The sequence below is a fragment of the Salvelinus fontinalis genome, chromosome 2 (assembly GCF_029448725.1).
Source record: "Salvelinus fontinalis isolate EN_2023a chromosome 2, ASM2944872v1, whole genome shotgun sequence".
NCBI lineage: Eukaryota > Metazoa > Chordata > Actinopteri > Salmoniformes > Salmonidae > Salvelinus > Salvelinus fontinalis.
In genome coordinates this window covers 5388578-5410702 of record NC_074666.1, presented here as the reverse complement: position 1 = coordinate 5410702, position 22125 = coordinate 5388578, and the positions used below count along the sequence as shown (strand labels likewise).

General features: G+C 41.9%; 1 protein-coding gene across 1 annotated transcript; it reads left to right on the top strand.

The window, feature by feature from the left end:
• Positions 1 to 759: 759 nt before the first annotated feature.
• Positions 760 to 21820, top strand: LOC129810736 (UV excision repair protein RAD23 homolog B-like). The gene is made up of 10 exons (XM_055861545.1): positions 760 to 1003; positions 1739 to 1820; positions 3320 to 3399; positions 14386 to 14564; positions 15154 to 15209; positions 15481 to 15608; positions 17516 to 17636; positions 19376 to 19503; positions 20482 to 20649; positions 20945 to 21820. The coding sequence occupies exons 1-10, from the start codon at positions 938 to 940 to the stop codon at positions 21056 to 21058; spliced, it is 1122 nt and encodes a 373-aa protein (XP_055717520.1). The 5' UTR covers positions 760 to 937; the 3' UTR covers positions 21059 to 21820.
• Positions 21821 to 22125: the final 305 nt, after the last annotated feature.

Genomic DNA, 22125 nt, shown 5'->3' with positions numbered 1-22125 from the left:
CAGGAAATACAGGAAGGATATATACTGTAGTTTGTTAACACCATCTGCTCAAATTTGCAAATGAAACAGTCATTCAATTACAAGAAGATCTAAATGCATATTCCGTATTGCTGTGTTCTGTTGGTGTCACTGTGTAGGCTTATACCCCATTTCATGGATGCTCAATCCATAGGCTAGGCTGTACAATGCGTATAAGCATGCGCCCAATGCAATTCTGAATTTAAATGCATCCACATTGCATTTTCAACAGATTTGTACTTTTTGGGGGTCAAATTCATTAATAATTGTTCTTTGTTGAATTTATATAACAACATTCCAACCTTTTTTATCATTATCTAGTCCAATTGTGACATGTTTTCACAACGTTTATCCTTTTGCATGTTTCAATGGGTGACTTATTTTGAAGGCGAACCGCCGATTCCACTATTGTTGCTGACGCTAATGTTGTTAAACACACACACCTGCCTAAAAGCTAGTGAGTGAGTAACTATTTCATTTGAGAGAAAATTAAACCCGAGTGCGTTAATTTAGCTTAAAATCAAAGTCGCGAAGAAACAAAAAAGTATTCCATCGACCGGGAATGATCATGGATGCGCCGATGATGCTGGTGTTGATGATGATGCCCTCAAAACAAGTTTATTTTTTATTTTTTTATCTGTGATGCGCTGCTACCAATGTATGAATGGACGGATTAATTCAAATGAATACTCAATTTCCCATGTTTCTTGCAATGTCGCACTCGCGTCACCAGTTGCACATGCCTACTCGTCTTTTTGTGCAAAGTCAGGTTTGTTTATGCACTGAAAAGCCAAAAGCGTAATGGCGCCGGACAGATTGTGATGAGCTAGCGGGAATAGTAACGAATCTACCTACACCCTCGGAAAGAGTACGTGGTGAAATAAGTAAAGAAACCTAAGCTAAATTGCTCATCGCGAAAATGCAGATTACTTTGAAAACCCTCCAGCAGCAGACATTTAAAATCGACATAGACGAAGAGGAGACGGTGAGTTGAAACCACCATGCATTTGTTGAAGGGGGTGGATGGCTTCGGCTAAGTTACCGTTGGCTAACGTTAGCTAGCACACATTCTAGCTAGTTTGACATGGATAGCTAGATAACTACTGTAGGTAGCGAAGCAATTTAAACATGTTCAAGTCCCCACTCAAGTAGTGAATTAGTAATCATAACATAAAGTAGTAAGTTGCTTCATATACACTTATTGCGATTTTATGATGCAAAACAAATCTGAAACTTGAGGAAATAGTAACTAAGGTTGGCTGATTTATGCTAGCTTTAGCTAGTATCGTTAGCTATCTAATTAGCTTAACTTTATCAATCTCAACTAGCTAGCTCATTAGCCAACGTTGTCAAATTAAATCACTTTTTTCATGCATAGTTGTAATTTATGTTTACAAAAGATATTTATTCAAAATGGCAACTTTTGGGTTTGTTATAGCTAGTTAGCTAGCAAACGTTCGCTAGCTAACTACTGTTAAGTAACATTAGCTATCTATTATAGCTAGCTAACGTTAATTTGTTAACGTTAGTCACACTTAGTTAGGTAGCTAGATAATTATGAAGCAGTTGAATAGTTTGTTAGTTATTTGGCTAATTAATGATTCAGATCATTGATCCATATAGCTAGCTATCTAACGACAGCTCTAGGTTTGACAACATATATTTCTCACAATGGACTTCGATCCCTATATACTTTGTCTACTTCTCTTTTTCTTTACAGGTAAAAACTTTAAAGGAAAGAATTGAGAATGAGAAGGGAAACGATGGTTTTCCGGTTGCAGGGCAGAAATTGATATATGCAGGTACAGTTTGTATTTTATTACACTACTCTACATTTCGTCTGGCAGTATAAGGACTTGGATAAAAAATGCATAATAAATTGTTGTGCTGTCATAATATAATTACATGTCTCTGTTGGCTTGCCATGTGGCGCACTGATAAGAGAGCTGCATAAGTATGTCAGTACACAGCTGATCATCTCAATGTTTTCATGTATACTGAACAAAAATATAAACACAACGTGTAAAGTGTTAGTCCCATGTTTCATGAGCTGAAACAAAAGATCCCAGAAATGTTCCATTTGCACAAAAAGCTTATTTATCAAAAATGTTGTGCACATCCCTGTTAGTGAGCATTTCTACTTTGCCAAGATAATCTATCCACGAGACAGTGTGGATAAGAAGCTGGTTAAACAGCATGATCATTATACAGGTGCACCTTGTGCCGGGGACAATAAAAGGCCACTCTAAAATGTGCAGTTGTTACACAACACAATGCCACACATGTCTCAAGTTTTGAGGGAGTGTGCAATTGGCATGCTGACTGCAGGAATGTCCACCAGACCTGTTGCCAGAGATGTTAATTTCTCTACCATAAGCTGCCTCCAATGTCATTTTAGAGAATTAGGCAGTACGTCAAACCAGCCTCAACTGCAGACCACGTGTAACCACAACAGCCCAGGGCCTCCACACCCAGCTTCACCTGAGACCAACCACCCAGACAGTTGATGAAACTGAGGAGGATTTATTTCTGTAATAAAACCCTTTGTGCATGAAAAACTAATTTTGATTGGCTAGGCCTGGATCGCCAGTAGGTTAGCCTATATGCTACATGGCCCACCCATGGCTGTGCCCCTGCCCAGTCATGTGAATTCCATAGTTTAGGGCTTAATTTATTTATTTCAATTGACTGATTTCCTTATGAACTATCCCAGTAAAATCATTGAAATTGTTGCATTTTTGATCAGTATAACTATGTTATGGGAATGCAGCAATAGTGTTCAATCCGTGTATGTGACATTTTAAAGGTGCAATATGTGACTTTTTGGGAGACTTGAACAAATTCACATGGAGATGTAAGTTATAGATCTGTCATTCTTATTGAAGTAGTCTGTGGTAGAGCTGTTCTATGTACACTTTTTATATGCTTCCTGGTCTTAAGTTTAGTTTTTGTATTTTACTTTCGGTTTTCTACACCAGCTTCAAATACAATATTTTTGGTTATGGAAAATATTTCACAGCGGTTTAGATGGTGTAATGATCATCTACACTATAGTTGCTTGTTTTGTAAATAAACTGAATTTAGGCGAACTATTCGAATTTTAGTAACTAGGAAATGGTGGAGCAATTTCAGCATCGTGTGTCATTAATGTTTCTTCACCATTATGACTTAACTTATAGGTGACAGGATAGCAGGGTTCTCCCCAGGGATAGGCTTCTGTGAATTTCATTGGCATAGAATGTCAGGGTTCTTGAAGCATTGTTGGCTGACAACTGACTATCTTCATGTTTGTTTCTTGCAGGGAAAATCCTAAATGATGACACTGCTATCAAGGACTATAAGATTGATGAGAAGAACTTTGTGGTTGTCATGGTGGCAAAGGTAAGGTATTAGAGGGGTTGAGATCTGGCCTTTATTGTGTTGTGGTGGAGAATTTAAGAGTAGATGGCACAGAACTGTTTTTGCATCGTAAAACAATTTTCACACACACACACACCAGACCATAACACACATACTGTGGCAACCCACTGATAATGGCAGATGGACTTCATTAACTTTCCATGTCATTGGATGTATGTGTCTGTGTGTATGATGTAGATTTCGTAGGCCTGTCACACCGGTGTTAATTTAGTCAACAAAAATTGTGACAAGTATTAATCGAACACCAATTTCTTTTCAGTGGCAATTAACGAGATTATAACTGACTAAATAGACCCAGGAAAAAATTACTAAACAAATTAATTTTAATTTCAGTTGACTGAAACGAGACTATTATCCCTGTGACTAAAATCTCACTAAGTGGACTGAACAATAGTTTTTGGAGAGATTGAGCGCTTTTCAGTGACGAGCACAATTAATATTAGCAGCACAGATGCTCAGTTCTGTTCAGCATTGGGAAGGACACGCCACACCCGTCACACACAGCCTTGCCTACATCAGTTCTTGTCATAGATTTTCAAGCAGATTTAAGTCAAACTGTAACTCGGCCACTCAGGAACTTTTATTTTCTTCCTGGTAAGCAACTCCAGTGTAGATTTGGCCTTGTGTTTTAGGTTATTGTCCTGCTGAAAGGGGAATTCATCTCCTAGAGTTTGGTAGAAAGCAGACTGATCCAGATTTTCCTCTAGCATTTTGCCTGTCCTTAGCGCCATTAAGTTAAAAATATATATATTGAAAAACTTCCCAGTCCTTAATGATTGCAAGCATACCCATAACATGATGCAGGAACCACTGTGCTTAAAAATATGGAGTGATCCTCTGTAATATGTTGTATTGCATTTGCCCCAAACAACTTTGTATTCACGTCAAAATGTTAATTGCCTTGCCACATTTTTTGCAGTATTACTTTAGTGCTTTGTTGCAAACAGGATGCATCATTTGAATATTTTTTATACGGTACATGCTCCCTCGTTTTCCCTCTGTCAATTGGGTTAATATTGTGGAGTAACTACAATGTTGTTTTTGCCTATCACTGCCATTAAACGCTGTTAATGTTTTAAAGTTACAGAGGGTAGTACGTACCAGTACATCACTGGGGCCAAGCTTCCTGCCATCCAGGACCTGTATACTAGGTGGTGTCAGAGGAAGGCCCAAAACATTGTCAGACTCCAGTCTTAGACTGTTCTCACTGCTACCGCACGGCAAGTGGTACCGGAGCGCCTAGTCTAGGTCCAAAAGGCTCCATAACAGCTTCTACCCCCAAGCCATAAGATTGCTGAACAATTAATCAAATGGCCACCTGGACTATTTACATTGGCAACCCCCCCTTTGTTTTTACACTGCTGTTAGTCACTATTTATTATCTATGCATAGTCACTTTACCCTACCTACATGTACAAATTACCTCGACTCACCTGTACCCCTGCACATTGACTCGCTACTGGTACCCCCTGTATATAGCCTCGTTGTTATTTTACTTTGTTACTTTTGCTGACATTCTTTTTACTTTAGTTTATTTAGTAAATATTTTCTTAACTCTATTTCTTGAACTGCATTGTTGGTTAAGGGCTTGTAAGTACGCATTTCACTGTAAGGTCTACACCTGTTGTATTGGGAGCATGTGACAAATAACATTTGATTTGAAGATGTGATTTGGCCGGGGACTTTAATGCAGGGAAACTTAAATCTGTTTTTCCTAATTTCTACTAGCATGTTAAATGTTCAATCAGAGGGGGAAAAAAATAAATAAAACTTGATTCCACCTTTACTCCACAGACACGTACAAAGCTCTCCCTCGCCCTCCATTTGGCAAATCTGACCATAATTCTATCCTCCAGATTCCCACTTAAAAGCAAAAAATATAGCAGGAAGCACCAGTGACTCGGTCAGTAAAGAAGTCGTCAGATGACACAGATGCTAAACTATAGGACGGTTTTGTTAGCACAGACTGGAATATGTTTCGCGACTCTTCCGATTGCATTGAGTAAACCACATCAGCCACTGGCTTCACCAATAAATGCATCGATGACATCGTCCCCACAGTGACTGTACGTACATACCCCAACCAGAAGCCTTGGATTACGGGCAACATCCGCACTGAGCAAAAGGTTAGCGCTGCCACTTTCAAGGAGTGGGACTCTAATCTGGACGCTTAAGAAATCCCACTATGCCCTCCGACAAACCATCCAACAGGCAAAGCATCAATACAGGACTAAGATTGAATTGTACTACACCGGCGCCGACGCGCGTCAGATGTGGCAGGGCTAGCAAACTATTGGACTACAAAGGGAAGCACGGCCGCAAGCTGTCCAGTGTCACGAGCATACCAGATGAGCTAAATGCTTTTTATGCTCGCTTCGAGGCAAGCAGCACTGAAGCATGCATGAGAGCGTCTGCTGTTCTGGACGACTGTGATCACGCTCTCAGTAGCCAATGTGAGTATGGCCTTTAAACAGGTAAACATTCACAAGGCTGCAGGGCCAGACCGGATTACCAGGACGTGTACACCGAGCATGCGCTGACCAACTGGCAAGTGTCTTCATTGACATTTTCAACCTGCCCCTGATTGAGTCTGTAATACCAACATGTTTCAAGCAGACCACTATAGTCCAAACCTGCCAACATGCACGCATTTTGCGTACCAACTGCGCTCTTCTCTGTCCATGAACGCAGGTACGAGATCCGATTTTAATAGTACGCAGAAATTTTATTTATTTTACATTTGAATAAAAAATATATTCAGAGTAAATCTAACATCCCGATTCTCGAGCTGCAACACACCGACATGTACAGAGTTTGTGTCAACGGACATAGAGATTAGTACATCATTATTGGACGTAGCTACCCCGTGTTTACCCCTCCTGTTTGTTGTGATGCTGAGTTTGCCGACTGTCAGCTGTACGTAAACACATGGACAAATCCCTTTCGACTCCGTGCCAGCAGTTCACTCGCTAGTGAAAAATTAAATGCAAATACGAAAAATAACTGGTCGCATTTGTGCGAGTGTGATATACATTTAATACTGCGTCCCATTAGTTGTATTTTCCACGTAACATTACAAGGATCACGCAACCTGATATATTGTAACTAATTATGATCCACGTCACAAAAAGCATTACAAAAGTATAATCAAAAATAAATGTAAACATCTTGGCATTAAATGGAGTCGGGAGTTTAGAAGACTGAGCAGTTAATGAATGATTGTCCAGTATTAGCTATAGAGGCAATGCTTCTAAAAGGCCTTTGCACTAGATTTGAGGTTTTATCAATTTAGAAAATCTGTAGTTATCTATACGCTGCAAAGAAATGAAAATACTTATAGGCACCTTTTACACCGGCTGAAACACAGGATTCTTCTAGCGGTCAGATTCCCTTTGCGGTAGCCTACTGAACAGCGGTCAGATTCCCTTTGTGGTAGCCTACTGAACAGCGGTCAGAGTCCCTTTGCGGTAGCCTACTGAACAGCGGTCAGATTCCCTTTGCGGTAGCCTACTGAACAGCGGTCAGATTCCCTTTGCGGTAGCCTACTGAACAGCGGTCAGATTCCCTTTGCGGTAGCCTACTTAAGCTTTGTCTAGCTAGTTTGCGGTCTGCGTCAACGCGATCATTTTTTAAAATGTTTTATCAGACTCACAAACAGCACGAGCATGCGGGGGGAAAGAACCCCAATTCGGCACGTGCTACGCGAGCGAGTTGAATTTGAATCTACAATTTGCTGCACGTATCTGGTACTCTAAAAATTTGGACAGTGTTGGCAGGTCTGATAATCCCTGTGCCCATGAACACTAAGGTAACCTGTCTAAATGACTACCGACCCGTAGCACTCACATCTGTAGCCATGAAGAGCTTTGATACGCTGGTCATGGCTCACAACACCATTATCCCAGAAACCCTAGATCCAGTCCAATTTGCATACTGCCCAAACAGATCCACAGATGACGCAATCTCTATTGCACTCCATACTGCCCTTTCCCACCTGGACAAAAGGAAGACCTATGTGAGAATGCTATTCATTGACTACAGCTCAGCATTCAACACCATAGTGCCCTCGAAGCTCATCACTAAGCTAAGGACCCTGGGAGTAAACACCTCCCTCTGCAACTGGATCCAGGACTTCCTGGTGTGCCGCCCCTAGGTGGTAAGGGTAGGTAACAACACATCCGCCACGCTGATCCTCAACACAGGGGCTCCTCAGGGGTGTGTGCTCAGTCCCCTCCTGTACTCCCTGTTCAGTCTTGACTGCATGGCCAGGCACCATTAAGTTTGCCGATGACACAACACTGGTAGGCCTGATCACCGACAACGATGAGAAAGCCAATAGGGACGAAGTCCGAGACCTAGCCGCGTGGTGCCAGGACCACAACCTCTCCCTCAAAGTGATGAAGGCAAAAGAGATGATTGTGGACTGCAGGAAAGGGGTACCGAGCATGCCTTCATTCTCATTGCCGGGGCTGTAGTGGAGCAGGTTGAGAGCCTCAAGTTTCTTGGTGTCCACATCACCAACAAACTCATGATCCAAACACAACAAGACAGCCGTGGAGAGGGCACGACAAATCCTGTTCCCTCCCATGTGACTGAAAAGATTTGGCATGGGTGCTCAGATACGCAAAGTTCTACAGCTGCACCATTGAGAGCATCCTGACTGGTTGCTTCACTGCCTGGTATGGCAACTGCTCTGCCTCCGACCACAAGGCACTACAGAGGGTAGTGTGTACGGCGCAGTACATCACTGGGGCCAAGCTTCCTGCCATCCAGGACCTCTATACCAGGCGGTGTCAGAGGAAGGCCCTAAAAATTGTCAGACTCCAGCCACCCTAGTCAGACTGTACTCTCTGCTACTGCACGGCAAGCGGTACCGGAGTACCAATATAGGTCCAAAAGGCTTCTTAAAACTTCTTATGGCTGCAAGCCCGACGTCGGTACACTTATGACAACAGCCAGCTCAAGTGCAGGGCGCGAAATTCAAAATATATATTTTTTAAATATTTAACTTTCACACATTAACAAGTCCAATACAGCATATGAAAGGTACACATCTTGTGAATCCAGCCAACATGTCCGATTTAAAAAAAAAAATGTTTTACAGGGAAGACACTATATGTAAATATATTAGCTAACCACGTTAGCAAAAGACACCACTTTTTTTACTCCACCAGTTTTTTACTCCATCAGTAGCTATCACAAATTCGACAAAATAAAGATATAAATAGCCACTAACCAAGAAACAACTTCATCAGATGACAGTCTGATAACATTTATTGTATAGCATATGTTTTGTTAGAAAAATGTGCATATTTCAGATATAAATCATAGTTTACATTGCAGCTACAATCAGAAATTGCACCGAAAGCATCCATAAAACTTAGACACCAACGTCAAATACCTAATTACTCATCATAAAACATTTCTGAAAAATACATGGTGTACAGCAAATGAAAGACAGGCATCTTGTGATTCCAGCCAATATTTCCGATTTATTAAGTGTTTTACAGCGAAAACAAAATGTAGCGTTATATTAGCTTAGCACAATAGCCAGAAACACTTGGGCGCCGACAACTACGACAGATGTATGAAATGGCATCATAAAATGTTTCTTACTTTTGCTGATCTTCCATCAGAATGTTGGACACGGTGTCCTTTGTCCAGAACAGTCGTTGTTTGGATTTAGAACGGCAACTTTCCCTCTTCATTTAGCACGCGCACTAGCCAAGTGGCACGGATCTCTCCATCGTCAACGAAGTCAGAGAACGGAACACGGCAGAACTCCCGAAAATATTTCAATAATCTGATTAAACTATATTGAAAAAACATACTTTACGATGATATGGTCACATGTATCAAATAAAATCAGAGCCGGAGATAGTAGTCGTCCATAACGGCAGCTAAACAGAAGGCAATCCCACTGCCCACCTCGCGTTCCCAAGAGTACCGGAAATGAGGGACACGTCATACAAAGAGCTTGTATTCCAATTCAGACCAAGATAAACACGAAATGTCTTCTCTCACAGCTTCTTGACATCCAGGGGAAGGTCTATGAAGTGCACGTATACTCTTACGTATCATGCCCATGTATAGGCAGGGAGTAGAACAGAGCATCGATTTCAGACTTTCCACTTCCTGGTCAGGAAGTTTGTGCCAAATGAGTTCTGTTTGACTCACAGATATAATTCAAACGGTTTTAGAAACTAGAGAGTGTTTTCTATCCAATAGTAATAATAATATGCATATTGTACGAGCAAGAATTGAGTACGAGGCCGTTTGAAATGGGCACCTTTAATCAGAGCTACTCAATACTGCCCCTGCAGCCATAAAAAGTTAACAGCTTCTACCCTCAAGCCATAAGACTCCTGAACAGCTAATCAAATGGCTACCCAGACTATTTGCGTTGTCCCCCGTCCCCCCCCCTCTTTTACTCTGCTGCTACTCTGTTTGTTCATCGACGCATAGTCACTTTAATAACTCTGCCTACATGTACATATTTCCTCGACTAACCGGTGCCCCCACACATTGACTCTGTACCGGTACCCCCTGTATATAGCCTCGCTACTGTTATTTTACTGCTGCTCCTTAATTATTTATTTAATTTTTTACTTATCTATTTTTACTTCACATATTTTTAACTGCATTGTTGGTTAAGGGCTGTAAGTAAGTATTCCATTACGGTCTACACCTGTCGTATTCAGCGCATGTGACAAATGCATTTCGATTTGAAGTCAAATTGGCCTCATGTTGAAATCCCGGAGTGGTTTCCTTTCTCTCCGGCAACATAGTTAGGAAGGACACCTGTCTCTTTGTAGTGACTGGGTGTATAGATACACCATCCAAAGTGTAGTATCTTCCCCATGCTCAAGCGGATATTCGATGTCTGCTTTTTAAAAAAAGAATAATAATCTTGCCCCATCTACCAATAAGTGCCCTTTGCGAGGCATTGGAAAACCTCCTTGGTCTTTGTTTGTAATTCACTGCTTGGCTGAGGGACCTTACAATTATCTGTATGTGTGGGCTGCAGAGATGAGGTCGACATTTATTGCACACAGTGAGCCCATGCAACTTATAAGGTGACTTGTTAAACACATTTTTACTCCTGACCTGTAGGGTTGCCATAACAAAGGGGTTGAATACTTATTGACTCAACATTTCAGCGTTTCATTTTTAATTCATTTCTAAACATAATTCCACTTTGACATTATGGGGTATTGTGTGTAGGCCAGTGGGAGGGGGGGGGGTCCATGTTGAACTCATTTTAAATTGTCTTTAACACAACAAAATGTGGAGAAAGTCGAGGGGTGTGAATTCATTCTGAAGGTACTATCTGTTTTTCCCTCCCTTGAGTATAGAAAAGTATTTACATTTTTAGTCTCGCGCAACCCTCACACTTTCCTCACTGCACCTCACACTTTCCTCACTGCATCCCTCACACTTTCCTCACTGCATCCCTCACACTTTCCTCACTTCATCCCTCACACTTTCCTCACTGCATCCCTCACACTTTCCTCACTGCATCCCTCACACTTTCCTCACTTCATCCCTCACTACTTTCCTCACTGCATCCCTCACTTCATCCCTCACACTTTCCTCACTGCATCCCTCACTTCATCCCTCACACTTTCCTCACTGCATCCCTCACACTTTCCTCACTTCGTTTCTTAGCCAGGTTCTGTAGCCAATGTACTAGCTAAGTCTACCTCATTTCTAAAGAGAAAGCGGCTTGATTCTAGCCATTACTGTTCAAAACGTATGACCCATAATACCTCCACTACATTGGCAGGCCGCATTTTCCATTCATAAAGCATATTGCGGGCCGTTCTAAAACCAGGCTATTTGCGGCCCGGATTGTTAGCCATTTGTTTTAGGCTACGCCTTGTTCAGTCATGTTATCTCATTAGCTAGCTATTGCTAACAACCTGGGGTGCGTTCAGCAGGGTGGAACTTTTGGTAACTTTCAGCTATGTAGAACAAACTTGGCTGTCTGACATGTTGAATAAGGAATAACGTCAGCTCTGTTTTTGCAACTGAACGTGGCCCTGTAGCCTGCATGCAAACATTTGTGGCACAGAAACAAATGCATAGCAAACAATTTATTGAGTAAATAACTTTGGACCGTTGATAACGATGACAATGTGACTGAGGTGCAACCCATACTACTTTGCAAATACTTTGAAGACGTGTCGAGAGAGAGACTTTAGTCAGTGAAATGCCTTTCTTGCCACCTCTAAACCCAACAATGCAGTTATGAATGTAATACTAAAAATAGCAAGGTGGAACTAAAACTCATGATAAATAGAAGAGCACAAGAAAGATTGTGGAGGCAGTATAATATTAAATACAATGGTCAACTCAGTCCCTGTTGCCATTTTGTTGGCTATTTATTCATTTCCTGCAATCCTACACAGTTTGGCATGGTGCGGAGACAATTTTAGATATAAAGCACATTTCCTGCAATTCTACACTTTGCCATGGTTTGTCGGGTTCTTATGCAGAGTGACTCAAACATAACAAAATCAATGGGGATGCCATGACATTTGACATTCTCCCGACTGTCATATTATTAGTTTAAATTTACACTTAAAGTATTTTAAATGTATTTTTTTTTTTGGAGTGGTAGCCACGATTTAGTAACGGTGGCCCACCGCTACTAGATTAGTATAGGGGAAACACTGATTTGTTTACGATAGGTTAATGATACAATACAAATGAAAGGTCATTTAATTGATTAAAATAATTTTGACAACTACAGTGGCAAGAAAAAGTATGTGAACCCTTTGGAATTACCTGGATTTCTGCATAAATTGGTCATCAAATTTGATCTGAACTTCATCTAAGTCACAACAATAGACAAACATGGTGTGCTTAAACGAACGCACAAATTATTGTATTCAATATAGACAAAAAAATACAATTTAAACATTCACAGTGTAGGTTGGGAAAAGTATGTGAACCCCTAGGCTAATGACTTCTCCAAAAGCTAATTGGAGTCAGCTAACCTGGAGAACAATCATTGAGATGAGATTGGAGATGTTGGTTAGAGCTGCCTTGCCCTATAAAAAACACGAAGCATTGCCTGACGTGAGCCATGCCTCGAACAAAATATCTCAGAAGACCTAAGATTAAGAATTGTTGACTTGCATAAAACTGGAAAGGGTTACAAAAGTATCTCTAAAAGCCTTGATGTTCATCAGTCCACAGTAAGACAAATTGTTTATAATTGTAGAAAGTTCAGCGCTGTTGCTACTCTCCCTAGGAGTGGCCGTCCTGCAAAGATGACTGCAAGAGCAGTCCTAGAATCGTAGAGTGTCAGCTAAAGACTTACAGAAATCTCTGGAACATGCTAACATCTCTGTTGACGAGTCTACGATACGTAAAACACTAAACAAGAATGGTGTTCATGGGAGGGCATCACGAAAGAAGCCACTACTGTCTGAAAGAAAAACATTCCTGCGCATCTAAAGTTTGTAAAAGTGCACCTGGAAGTTCCAAAATATTCTGTGGACAGATGAAACTACAGTTGAGTTGTTTGGAAGGAACACAACACTGTGTGGAGAAAAGGCACAACAACATCCAAACCTCATCCCAACTGTGTGGTGAAGTATGGTGAAGGGAGCGTCGTGGTTGGGGGTTGCCTCAGGGCCTGGACAGCTTGCTATCATAAACTTAAAGATGTATTTTTCTGTCGATCAAGGCATTTTGCAGGAGAATGTAAGACTCTGTCCACCAATTGAAGCTGAACAGAAGTTGGGTGATGCAACAGGACAACGACCCAAAACACAGAAGTAAATCAACAGAATGGCTTCAACAGAAGAAAATACACCTGGAGTGGCCCAGTCAGAGTCCTGACCTCAACCTGATTTGAGATACTGTATGATCTCGAGAGCAGTTCACAACAGACATCCCAAGAATATTGCTGAACTGAAACAGTTTTGTAAAGAGGAATGGTCCAAAATTCCTCCTGACCGTTGTGCAGGTCTGATCAGCAACTACAAAACGTTTGGTTGAGGTTATTGCTGCCAAAGGAGGGTCAACCAGTTATTAAATCCAAGGGTTCACATACTTTTCCCACCCTGCACTGTGAATGTTTACACACTGTGTTCAGTAAAGACATGGAAACGTAGAATTGTTTATTAGTTTAAGCAGACTCTCTATTCTTGTGACCTAGATGAAGATCAGATGAAATCTTATGACCAATTCATGCAAAAATCCAGGCATTTCCAAAGGGTTCGTATATTTTTTTTCTCTTGCCACTAGACTAAATTCTTTTTGTCATTTTGAATAAGACTTAATGATATTTTAGTCAATGACTAAATCAAAAAAATAAGTGCCAAAATTAGGTGACACACACACACACACCTCAATATCACACTGCAATATGCAAGGCAGATTGCATCCCACTGTGCAGTCGATTGGAGTCAGTTGTTACAGCCCCCCTTCCCATGCATACAGGTGCAGCAACAGTTCATGCAATGATTGAATATTCTACCACACTGGGCTACAATATGTCACTTCTGCACAGTTTGAGTGTCTGATAATTGGCAGTAGGTAGTGTCCTTGAAAGATTGAATGGTAAAGATTGCTGTTTATTTGCTTTACTTTGAGTCTTGGAACTGATTCTATATTGATGGAAAAATCTAACTTAGCAAGATGAGTAGCCTACGAGGCTAGCAAGCCTGTTTTCTTGCTGTGTTTTTGCTTAGTCTAAAAATAACTATTGCTACCTCACAAAGTGAAAGTGACCTAAAATGAATACCGCTTCACAGTAATTCCCAATGTGTCCATGTCTGTAGCCTAAAGCAGATCACAGGCTTCTTACACGACACAATCCATATTGGTTAAATCATTGTTACTGTATCACTTATAGGCATAGGTGTTCTTTAAAAAAATGCCGTGGAAAGCAACAAAAACCGAGCGCTGTGGGCGTCCCCTTTCTCTCTGTAGCCTAAAGCAGCCCCGGCAGCTGCCCAGCCTTCCGGTTCTGCCGCCACCACGTCCTCCAGCACTACAGCCCCCACAGTACCCACTGCTGCCTCGCCAGGCTCAGATAACCCACCAGAGGCGTCCAAACCAGCCGAGGAGAGGCCCTGCAGCACTTCAGCCCCAGCGTCAACCCCCACCAGGTAGATATGGTTTGGCAGTCACTGCTGTGTCACAAATGACATCTTATTCTCTATATTGTTCACTACCTTTGACCAGAGCCCTGTTGCCTATATAGTGCACTACTCTTTTATTTAGTGCACTACATAGGGAGTAAGGTGCCATTTGGGATGCTGTCAATGTTACCTCGGCCTGAAGACCACAGCCCAGCTGGCAGCCATTAATAGGAAGCTGTTTTTACCGGCCCATTTCAACGGTAGCCTCATGTAAAGGCACATACACACCGGTAGCGTTTGCCAGCTGAGACTACTTAGCACCTCTGAACAGAGTGCCAGCCGCCATCTGCAAACCGGTTCTACGTGTAGAATCATGTGAAAAAATGTTGGCAGTCGCCCGCCGGTGGGTGGTCCCTAAAACACACTGAACGAACGGCAGATGGATGTGCGGTGTGTTCTCTCCTAAGACGAGGCCAGTAGACTAGTTGACATGTTGCTAGTGTCTGAGCTTATTGAAGGATGAATGCATCTCTTTGTGGTTGTATTTTAGTACAGGGCAGACCATGTGATATACTACAGAACAGTACTCATCACTGTCACGCTCCTTCTCTTTCAGTTCCTCTGGTCTATTGACAAATGTGAACATGTTCGAGGAGGCAACTTCTGCTCTGGGTAAATGGTCTTCCTTATATAAGTTAACATAATTGAGTGTATATATGATTGATTATCCTTTACCTCGTCCTGTAATAGATGGGTATATTCTCATGTGTCTTGGTATTCTTCCCTGTATAAATATAGATAAAGAAGTGAAAGGCATAGCTCTGCCTCGCAATCTGTTTTTATTAGGCTATGTTCATCCTAGTGAATGATGTCATCTGAAGCTTTCAGAATCTCTCTGATCTAAATGCTGTCTGGTTGGTTGGTTGTTCTTCCTGCTCCTCAGTGACAGGCCAATCGTATGAGAACATGGTGACAGAGATGATGCTGATGGGCTACGAGAGGGAGCAGGTAGTGGCAGCGCTCAGAGCCAGCTTCAACAACCCAGACAGAGCTGTGGAGTACCTGCTAACAGTAAGCACACACACACACACACACACACACACAGCTTTAACAACCCAGACAGAGCTGTGGAGTACCTGCTTACAGTAAACACACACACAGCTTTAACAACCCAGAGAGAGCTGTGGAGTACCTGCTTACAGTAAGCACACACACAGCTTTAACAACCCAGACAGAGCTGTGGAGTACCTGCTTACAGTAAGCACACACACAGCTTTAACAACCCAGAGAGAGCTGTGGAGTACCTGCTTACAGTAAACACACACACAGCTTTAACAACCCAGAGAGAGCTGTGGAGTACCTGCTTACAGTAAGCACACACACAGCTTTAACAACCCAGACAGAGCTGTGGAGTACCTGCTTACAGTAACTATCTCCCCATCACACCATACACTTCTCTAGTCTGACATGTCTTTTTATTCAGTGTGAATGATCATGGGTCATGTGAAAGAAATGATATAACCAACCCCCATCCACATCTAGCTTAGTGGATGGGTAACTATTGTCTAGACATATACACATCTTCATTAAATAGAATAGATGGCTGTAATAACCCCCAGACACACCTGGCTAACCGGATGGGTCATGTAATCATCTACAGAATTGGGAGTCTTTCGTTTAGACAAGTAGCTAGCTAGCTAAACAATGAACCCAATGGTGCTTTCAAGACCACTGGGAACTTGGAAAATTACAAGGTCAAACCATGACTGCCGTGATCTTCAGGTTGGAAAGTCTGGGCTCTAGGATGACCGTTTAAAATTATTTTTCCCATTCGCCCCCCACCACCTGCAGAACCACTCCTTTATTGGGGGTGTCTTGCTAATTGCCTATAATTTCCACCTTTTGTCTATTCCATTTGCACAACAGCATGTGAAATTTATTGTCAATCAGTGTTGCTTCCTAAGTGGACAGTTTGATTTCACAGAAGTGTGATTGACTTGGAGTTACATTGTGTTGTTTAAGTGTTCCCTTTATTTTTTTGAGCAGTGTATAATATCTGAAAATGTAGCTATCTAGACTTACCTGTATGAATGAACGATTCTTCCTCTGTCACGATGCTGTGATTGCCCTTAGTTTGAAGATGTAATCCGGAGACAGGTGTTTTATACAACAGCCTTCTGTGTGTTTTCTTTTCAACTCCCTCTGTATATTTTCAATCAAAATGCCAGAATTATCTCCATCTCCTTAGCTATCATATTCCACCAGGGAGTACTCCACCGGGGATTTTACTGATTTCAAAACTCTCAACTTCTGTGATTGCCATTTCTTCCCCATCACTGTCATCAGAAACAACACTTTTGTGGTTATTCATGATATCTTTCAATAAAGCTGCAGTGGAAAGGATGATCTACACATACTGAGCAGCTCATGTTATTGACAGAAGCATGGCAGACCAATCCGAACTCATCTCTCGGCATGTCCAGCCCATCCATTATCTTATCCATTATCCCATCCAATCATGGCTAGCGGGAAGGTTCTTGGCTTTTTCCGTGGCTAAATCAACTAGGCTCGTAATTTAACAATTTTATTAGTATTTACAGATGGCATACAAGTTTATTATGGCACATGAAAGTTCACATGTTCCAGTAGGCATTTCTGGGAGGAACAAAAATGCATTTTGATAAAATAAAAATATATATTTATATGTATGTTTACGTTCAAATACCTCTCCTGTGAAGTCATGCGCCATACGCCGAGTTTCCTGAAATGAGTCACATGATGTTGACTGGTTATTCCATAGTAACACAAACAAAATACCCCTTGTTTTTCAAGTACTTCAGGTTTTCTATTTTATGATGGTTTTCATCCACATGTTACTTAGAGCTGGAATGAAGCAAGCTAGATTCCTCCACAGTCTGACAGTTCTCACGTTGGGTCGCTAATGCCATAGCGAACGTTGTCCTATGTGTGTTCTTCAGGGGATCCCAGCTGGGGAGGAGAGCCATGCGGCTGCTGACCCAGTGGTGCCCTCTGTGGGTGGAGGAACTCCAGCTCTCAACACAGGCAGTATGACCACCCCCGCCAGCGTTGCAACAGGAGGTGAGTGTGGGTGTGCGCGCCTGCCTCTACACTGGGTAACAACACTTATGGATGCCGTGGACACTAAGAAAACATTTGATGCATTTTATTCGCCTTTCTCTGAAATAATAAGAAACTGGTAACATATTGACTGACCATTCTCAGCATCAGCTAGATTCTGAGATGACCTCCATGTTGCACTGGATCGATTGTTCCATGCCGTAAGCGATTTGTCATACTGGAGGTTAAACCCAACAGGTGTTGGTTTAATAAGCTGAAATAAAAGATCCCATAAATATTCTATGCACACAGTTTGTTTCTCTCTAATGTTGTGTACAAATTTGTTTACATCCCTGTTAGTGAACATTTCTCTTTTGCCAAGATAATCCATCCACCTGACAGGTGTGGCTTATCGAGAAGCTGATTAAACAGCATGATCGTTACACAGGTGCACCTTGTACTGGGGACAATAAGGCTGCTCTAAAATGTCATGTTTTGTCATACAGCACAATTGCAACAGATGTCTCAAGTTGATGCAGCATGCAATTGTCGTGCTGACTGTAGGTATGTCCACCACAGCTATTGCCAGAGAATTGAATGTTAATTTCTCTACCATAAGCCACCTCCAATGTTAGAATGTGGCAGTACGTCCAACCAGCCTCACAACCACAGACCACGTGTGACCACGCCAACCCAGGACCTCCACATCTGGCTTCTTCACCTGGGGGATCATCTGAGACCAGACAGCTGATGAAACTGTGGGTTTTCAAAAGCAAAGAATTTCTGCACAAACTGGCAGAAACCGTATCAGGGAAGCTCATCTGCGTGCTAGTCGTCCACACCAGGGTCTTGAGCTGACTGCAGTTTGGCGTCGTAAGGCGACTTCAATGGGCAAACACTCAACTTTGATCGCCACTGGCATGCTGGAGAGGTGTGCTCTTCACAAATTAATCTCGGTTTCAACTGTACATGGCAGACAGCGTCGTGTGGGTGAGCGGTTTGCTGATGTCAACGTTGCAAACAGTGCCCCGTGGTGGCGGTCGGGTTATGATATGCACGCCCCCATGTCACAAGGATCTGATCTATACACAATTCCTGGAAGCTGAAAATGTCCCAGTTCCCCATGGTGTACATTCTCGCCAGACGACATGTTTGTGATGCTCTGGATTGACGTGTTCGATAGCGTGTTTCAGTTCCACCAATGTTCAACAACTTCACACAGCCATTGAAGAGGAGTGGGACAACGTTCCACAGCCATTGAAGAGGAGTGGGACAACGTTCCACAGCCATTGAAGAGGAGTGGGACAACGTTCCACAGCCATTGAAGAGGAGTGGGACAACGTTCCACAGCCATTGAAGAGGAGTGGGACAACGTTCCACAGCCATTGAAGAGGAGTGGGACAACGTTCCACAGCCATTGAAGAGGAGTGGGACAACGTTCCACAGCCATTGAAGAGGAGTGGGACAACGTTCCACAGCCTGATCAACTCTAAAGGAGATGTGTTGCGCTGCATGAGGCAAATGATGGTTTTCTGATCCAGCCATGTGAAATCCATAGATTAGGACCTAATGAATTTCTTTAAATTGACTGATTTCCTTGTGAACTGTAACTCAGTAAAATATTTGAAGTTGTTGCATGTTGCATTTTACATTTTTCAGTATAGTACAAGGTCCTGTGTGGACATGGAATGTTGAACTGTGGAAAAGGAATGTAGAATTGTGGAAACAGAACACCTCGTCTCCCCTCTCTGTGTATCCAGCCAATCCTCTGGGGTTCCTGGTTAACCAGCCTCAGTTTCTCCAGATGAGACGGATCATCCAGCAGAACCCCTCTCTGCTCCCTGCCTTACTACAGCAGATAGGGAGGGAGAACCCCCAGCTTCTGCAAGTATGGATGACTCGCACACTACTCTTTTTATTTTATTTTTGTGTTTATTTAACCTTTAACTAGGCAAGTCGGTTAAGAAAAAAATCTTATTTTACAATGATGGCCAACCCCCCCCCCCCCGGCCAAACCCTCCCCTAAGCCGGACGACGCTGGGCCAATTGTGCGCTGCCCTATGTGACTCCCAATCACGGCTGGTTGTGATACAGCCTGGGATCGAACCAGGGTCTGTAGTGACGTCTCTAGCACTGAGTTATTGTGCCTTAGACCGCTGCGCCACTCGGGAGCCTGCTGCGCCACTCTTACCGCCACCAAAGACACAACACACACACTGCTATTTACAAGCACTGCTATTTACGATATACTCCTGAATTGATGATCCAGACTATTATTCCACAATCTTGTAGTTGAACTGGTTGAAATGAGCAGTAGATTAGACTAGTTGAAGGCTGAATTCCAGATAGTTTTGTCTGCCAAATCAATTCCCCTCTGTATCCTTCATCTCTTCAGGCCTGCATAGTGAAGAGATGAGATCAGAGCCTCAAGGCATCGCAGCAGAGACTGTCTAAAACACAATGTGTCCCAAATTGCACCCTAGTCCCTTTTACAGTGCACTGCTATTGACCAGGGTCTATGGGTATCTACTAGCATGCTAGATACCCATAGACTTCCAGTCATTGCACTAGCGCTAGTTAGCATTACCTTGCGAAACTAACTTCCTTCAATCTGGACACAGATGCATAAAAATGATATCCACAAGTTCATCTGACTAGGCCGGTCATTGTAAATAAGAATTTGTTCTTAACTGACTTGTGTAGTTAAATAAAGGTTACATTTAAAAAATAAAAAAAGTACATAAGGGCCTCATTGTAAAAAATCCCGAAGTATCCCTGTAAGAAATGACTGTTCTTTTCCGTTGGAAATGTTTTGCTACAGTGAGCCCTAATGAACACGACCATGTCTTGTTTGTTTCCCTCCCAGCAAATCAGCAGCCACCAAGAGCAGTTTATTCAGATGCTGAATGAGCCAGCCCAGGAGGGGGGACAGGGTGGAGGCGGAGGCGGAGGTGGAGTGGGGGTTGGTGGGGAGGCTGGAAGTGGCATGAACTACATCCAGGTCACACCTCAAGAGAAGGAGGCCATTGAGCGGGTAAGGAAGGAATCTCACAGGTCATGATGGCTGTTAATAAGTGGCTACAGTTGAAAATGAGCTAGTTAGCTAAATCTGGAACATTTACAGAAATGTCAGTTAATCTGCATTGTCCATGTCAAATAAACCTAATAACAAAAAGCCAAGTGTTGATTTCAGACTGCGTTGTTTTCAACTGAATATGAATGACTCTATTACATATCTATCTGAACATGTCATGCAAATCCTGTCATTTCTGTATTCAAAATCTTTGTTAATTTAATTTCCATGTTGACTTTGTCTGTTTCCTCTTCAGCTAAAAGCCCTAGGATTCCCAGAAGGACTTGTTATACAGGCCTACTTTGCCTGTGAGAAGAACGAGAACTTGGCCGCTAACTTCCTTTTACAACAGAACTTTGATGACGACTAAAAAGGGAGCCATGATAGTAATTTTGATTCCCCCCCCCCTTCTACTTTTGTGATTGATCAATATCTGATAAAAGCATAAAAACATGGGTCTTCACGGTTTCCTGAATTTTCCTACAAATACATGATGCATCTTCTTGGTAACAGTGGATCATAGTTTTTGTGAGAAATAAAAGCTTTTTCTAATCACCTTAATGGTTGAATTGAGTAACAGCTACTTGGTTCATCAGATCACCGGTGTACTACCGTTATTTTATTCAGCCAAAGACCAACATGATTGATTCTCATACTGGTTTAAAGGGTTGATCGCAGAATGTGTTTCCCAATGTTGTTATAAAAGAGGAGATTGTATGTGATTGGGAAGTTTATGGTATATTCATTCCTATACAAAGTTGTTCTTGCTTTTTCTGTGTCTCAATTTACCAGTATAGGGCTCCTAGTACATAATCAAAAATTGCAGTTTGAAATGACAGTGAAGGATTTTAAACAAGCAACATTGTTTACTTTTAATTTTTATTAAACTTCCGACATGAACTTCTAGAGCAGTGTAATACAGCATCTAAAGTGAGTTGCCACGGCAACTGTACAAATATGGGAAGTACTGATGTATTTTCATGCAACTTGAAAATAGAAATTGAACCTAGTTCTTTGTCATCTGAGGCATGTATATGGTTTCCCTTGCTTATAGTAGCCTAGTATTTACAGTTAATATCAACTTGATTTACTGTAATTTTTACATAAAAATAAAACTTTTCAACATGAATAATGTGCAATTTGTGTTGGTGGGGGTAAAAGGCTCTTATTGACTTAACTGTTAACCCCATGAATAATACTCAAGACTAGGAATAGGATATTGTTCTTATTTAAAAATGCATTTTGGTCATGGTCTGTACCACCATACAGTCTTCTACACGACAGTCTTTCAAAAAGTGTGATTTTTAAAAATGTATTATTCCTTCTCTAATTGGAATGCTGTCATCTGAAAACCCATGATAATCGGTAAAGTGGCAAATGCCTACATGAGAGGAAGCCACATTAGAGTTTTGAGACGCGACCATACTCGATCACATG

Bases quoted from the DNA above. Each gene is read 5' to 3' on its own strand.
- LOC129810736 (XM_055861545.1), top strand. From the start codon at position 938: ATGCAGATTACTTTGAAAACCCTCCAGCAGCAGACATTTAAAATCGAC. The intron at 1,004-1,738 runs GTGAGTTGAAAC...TTTTCTTTACAG, and splicing joins ACATAGACGAAGAGGAGACG to GTAAAAACTTTAAAGGAAAG. The intron at 20,650-20,944 runs GTAAGGAAGGAA...TTTCCTCTTCAG, and splicing joins AGAAGGAGGCCATTGAGCGG to CTAAAAGCCCTAGGATTCCC.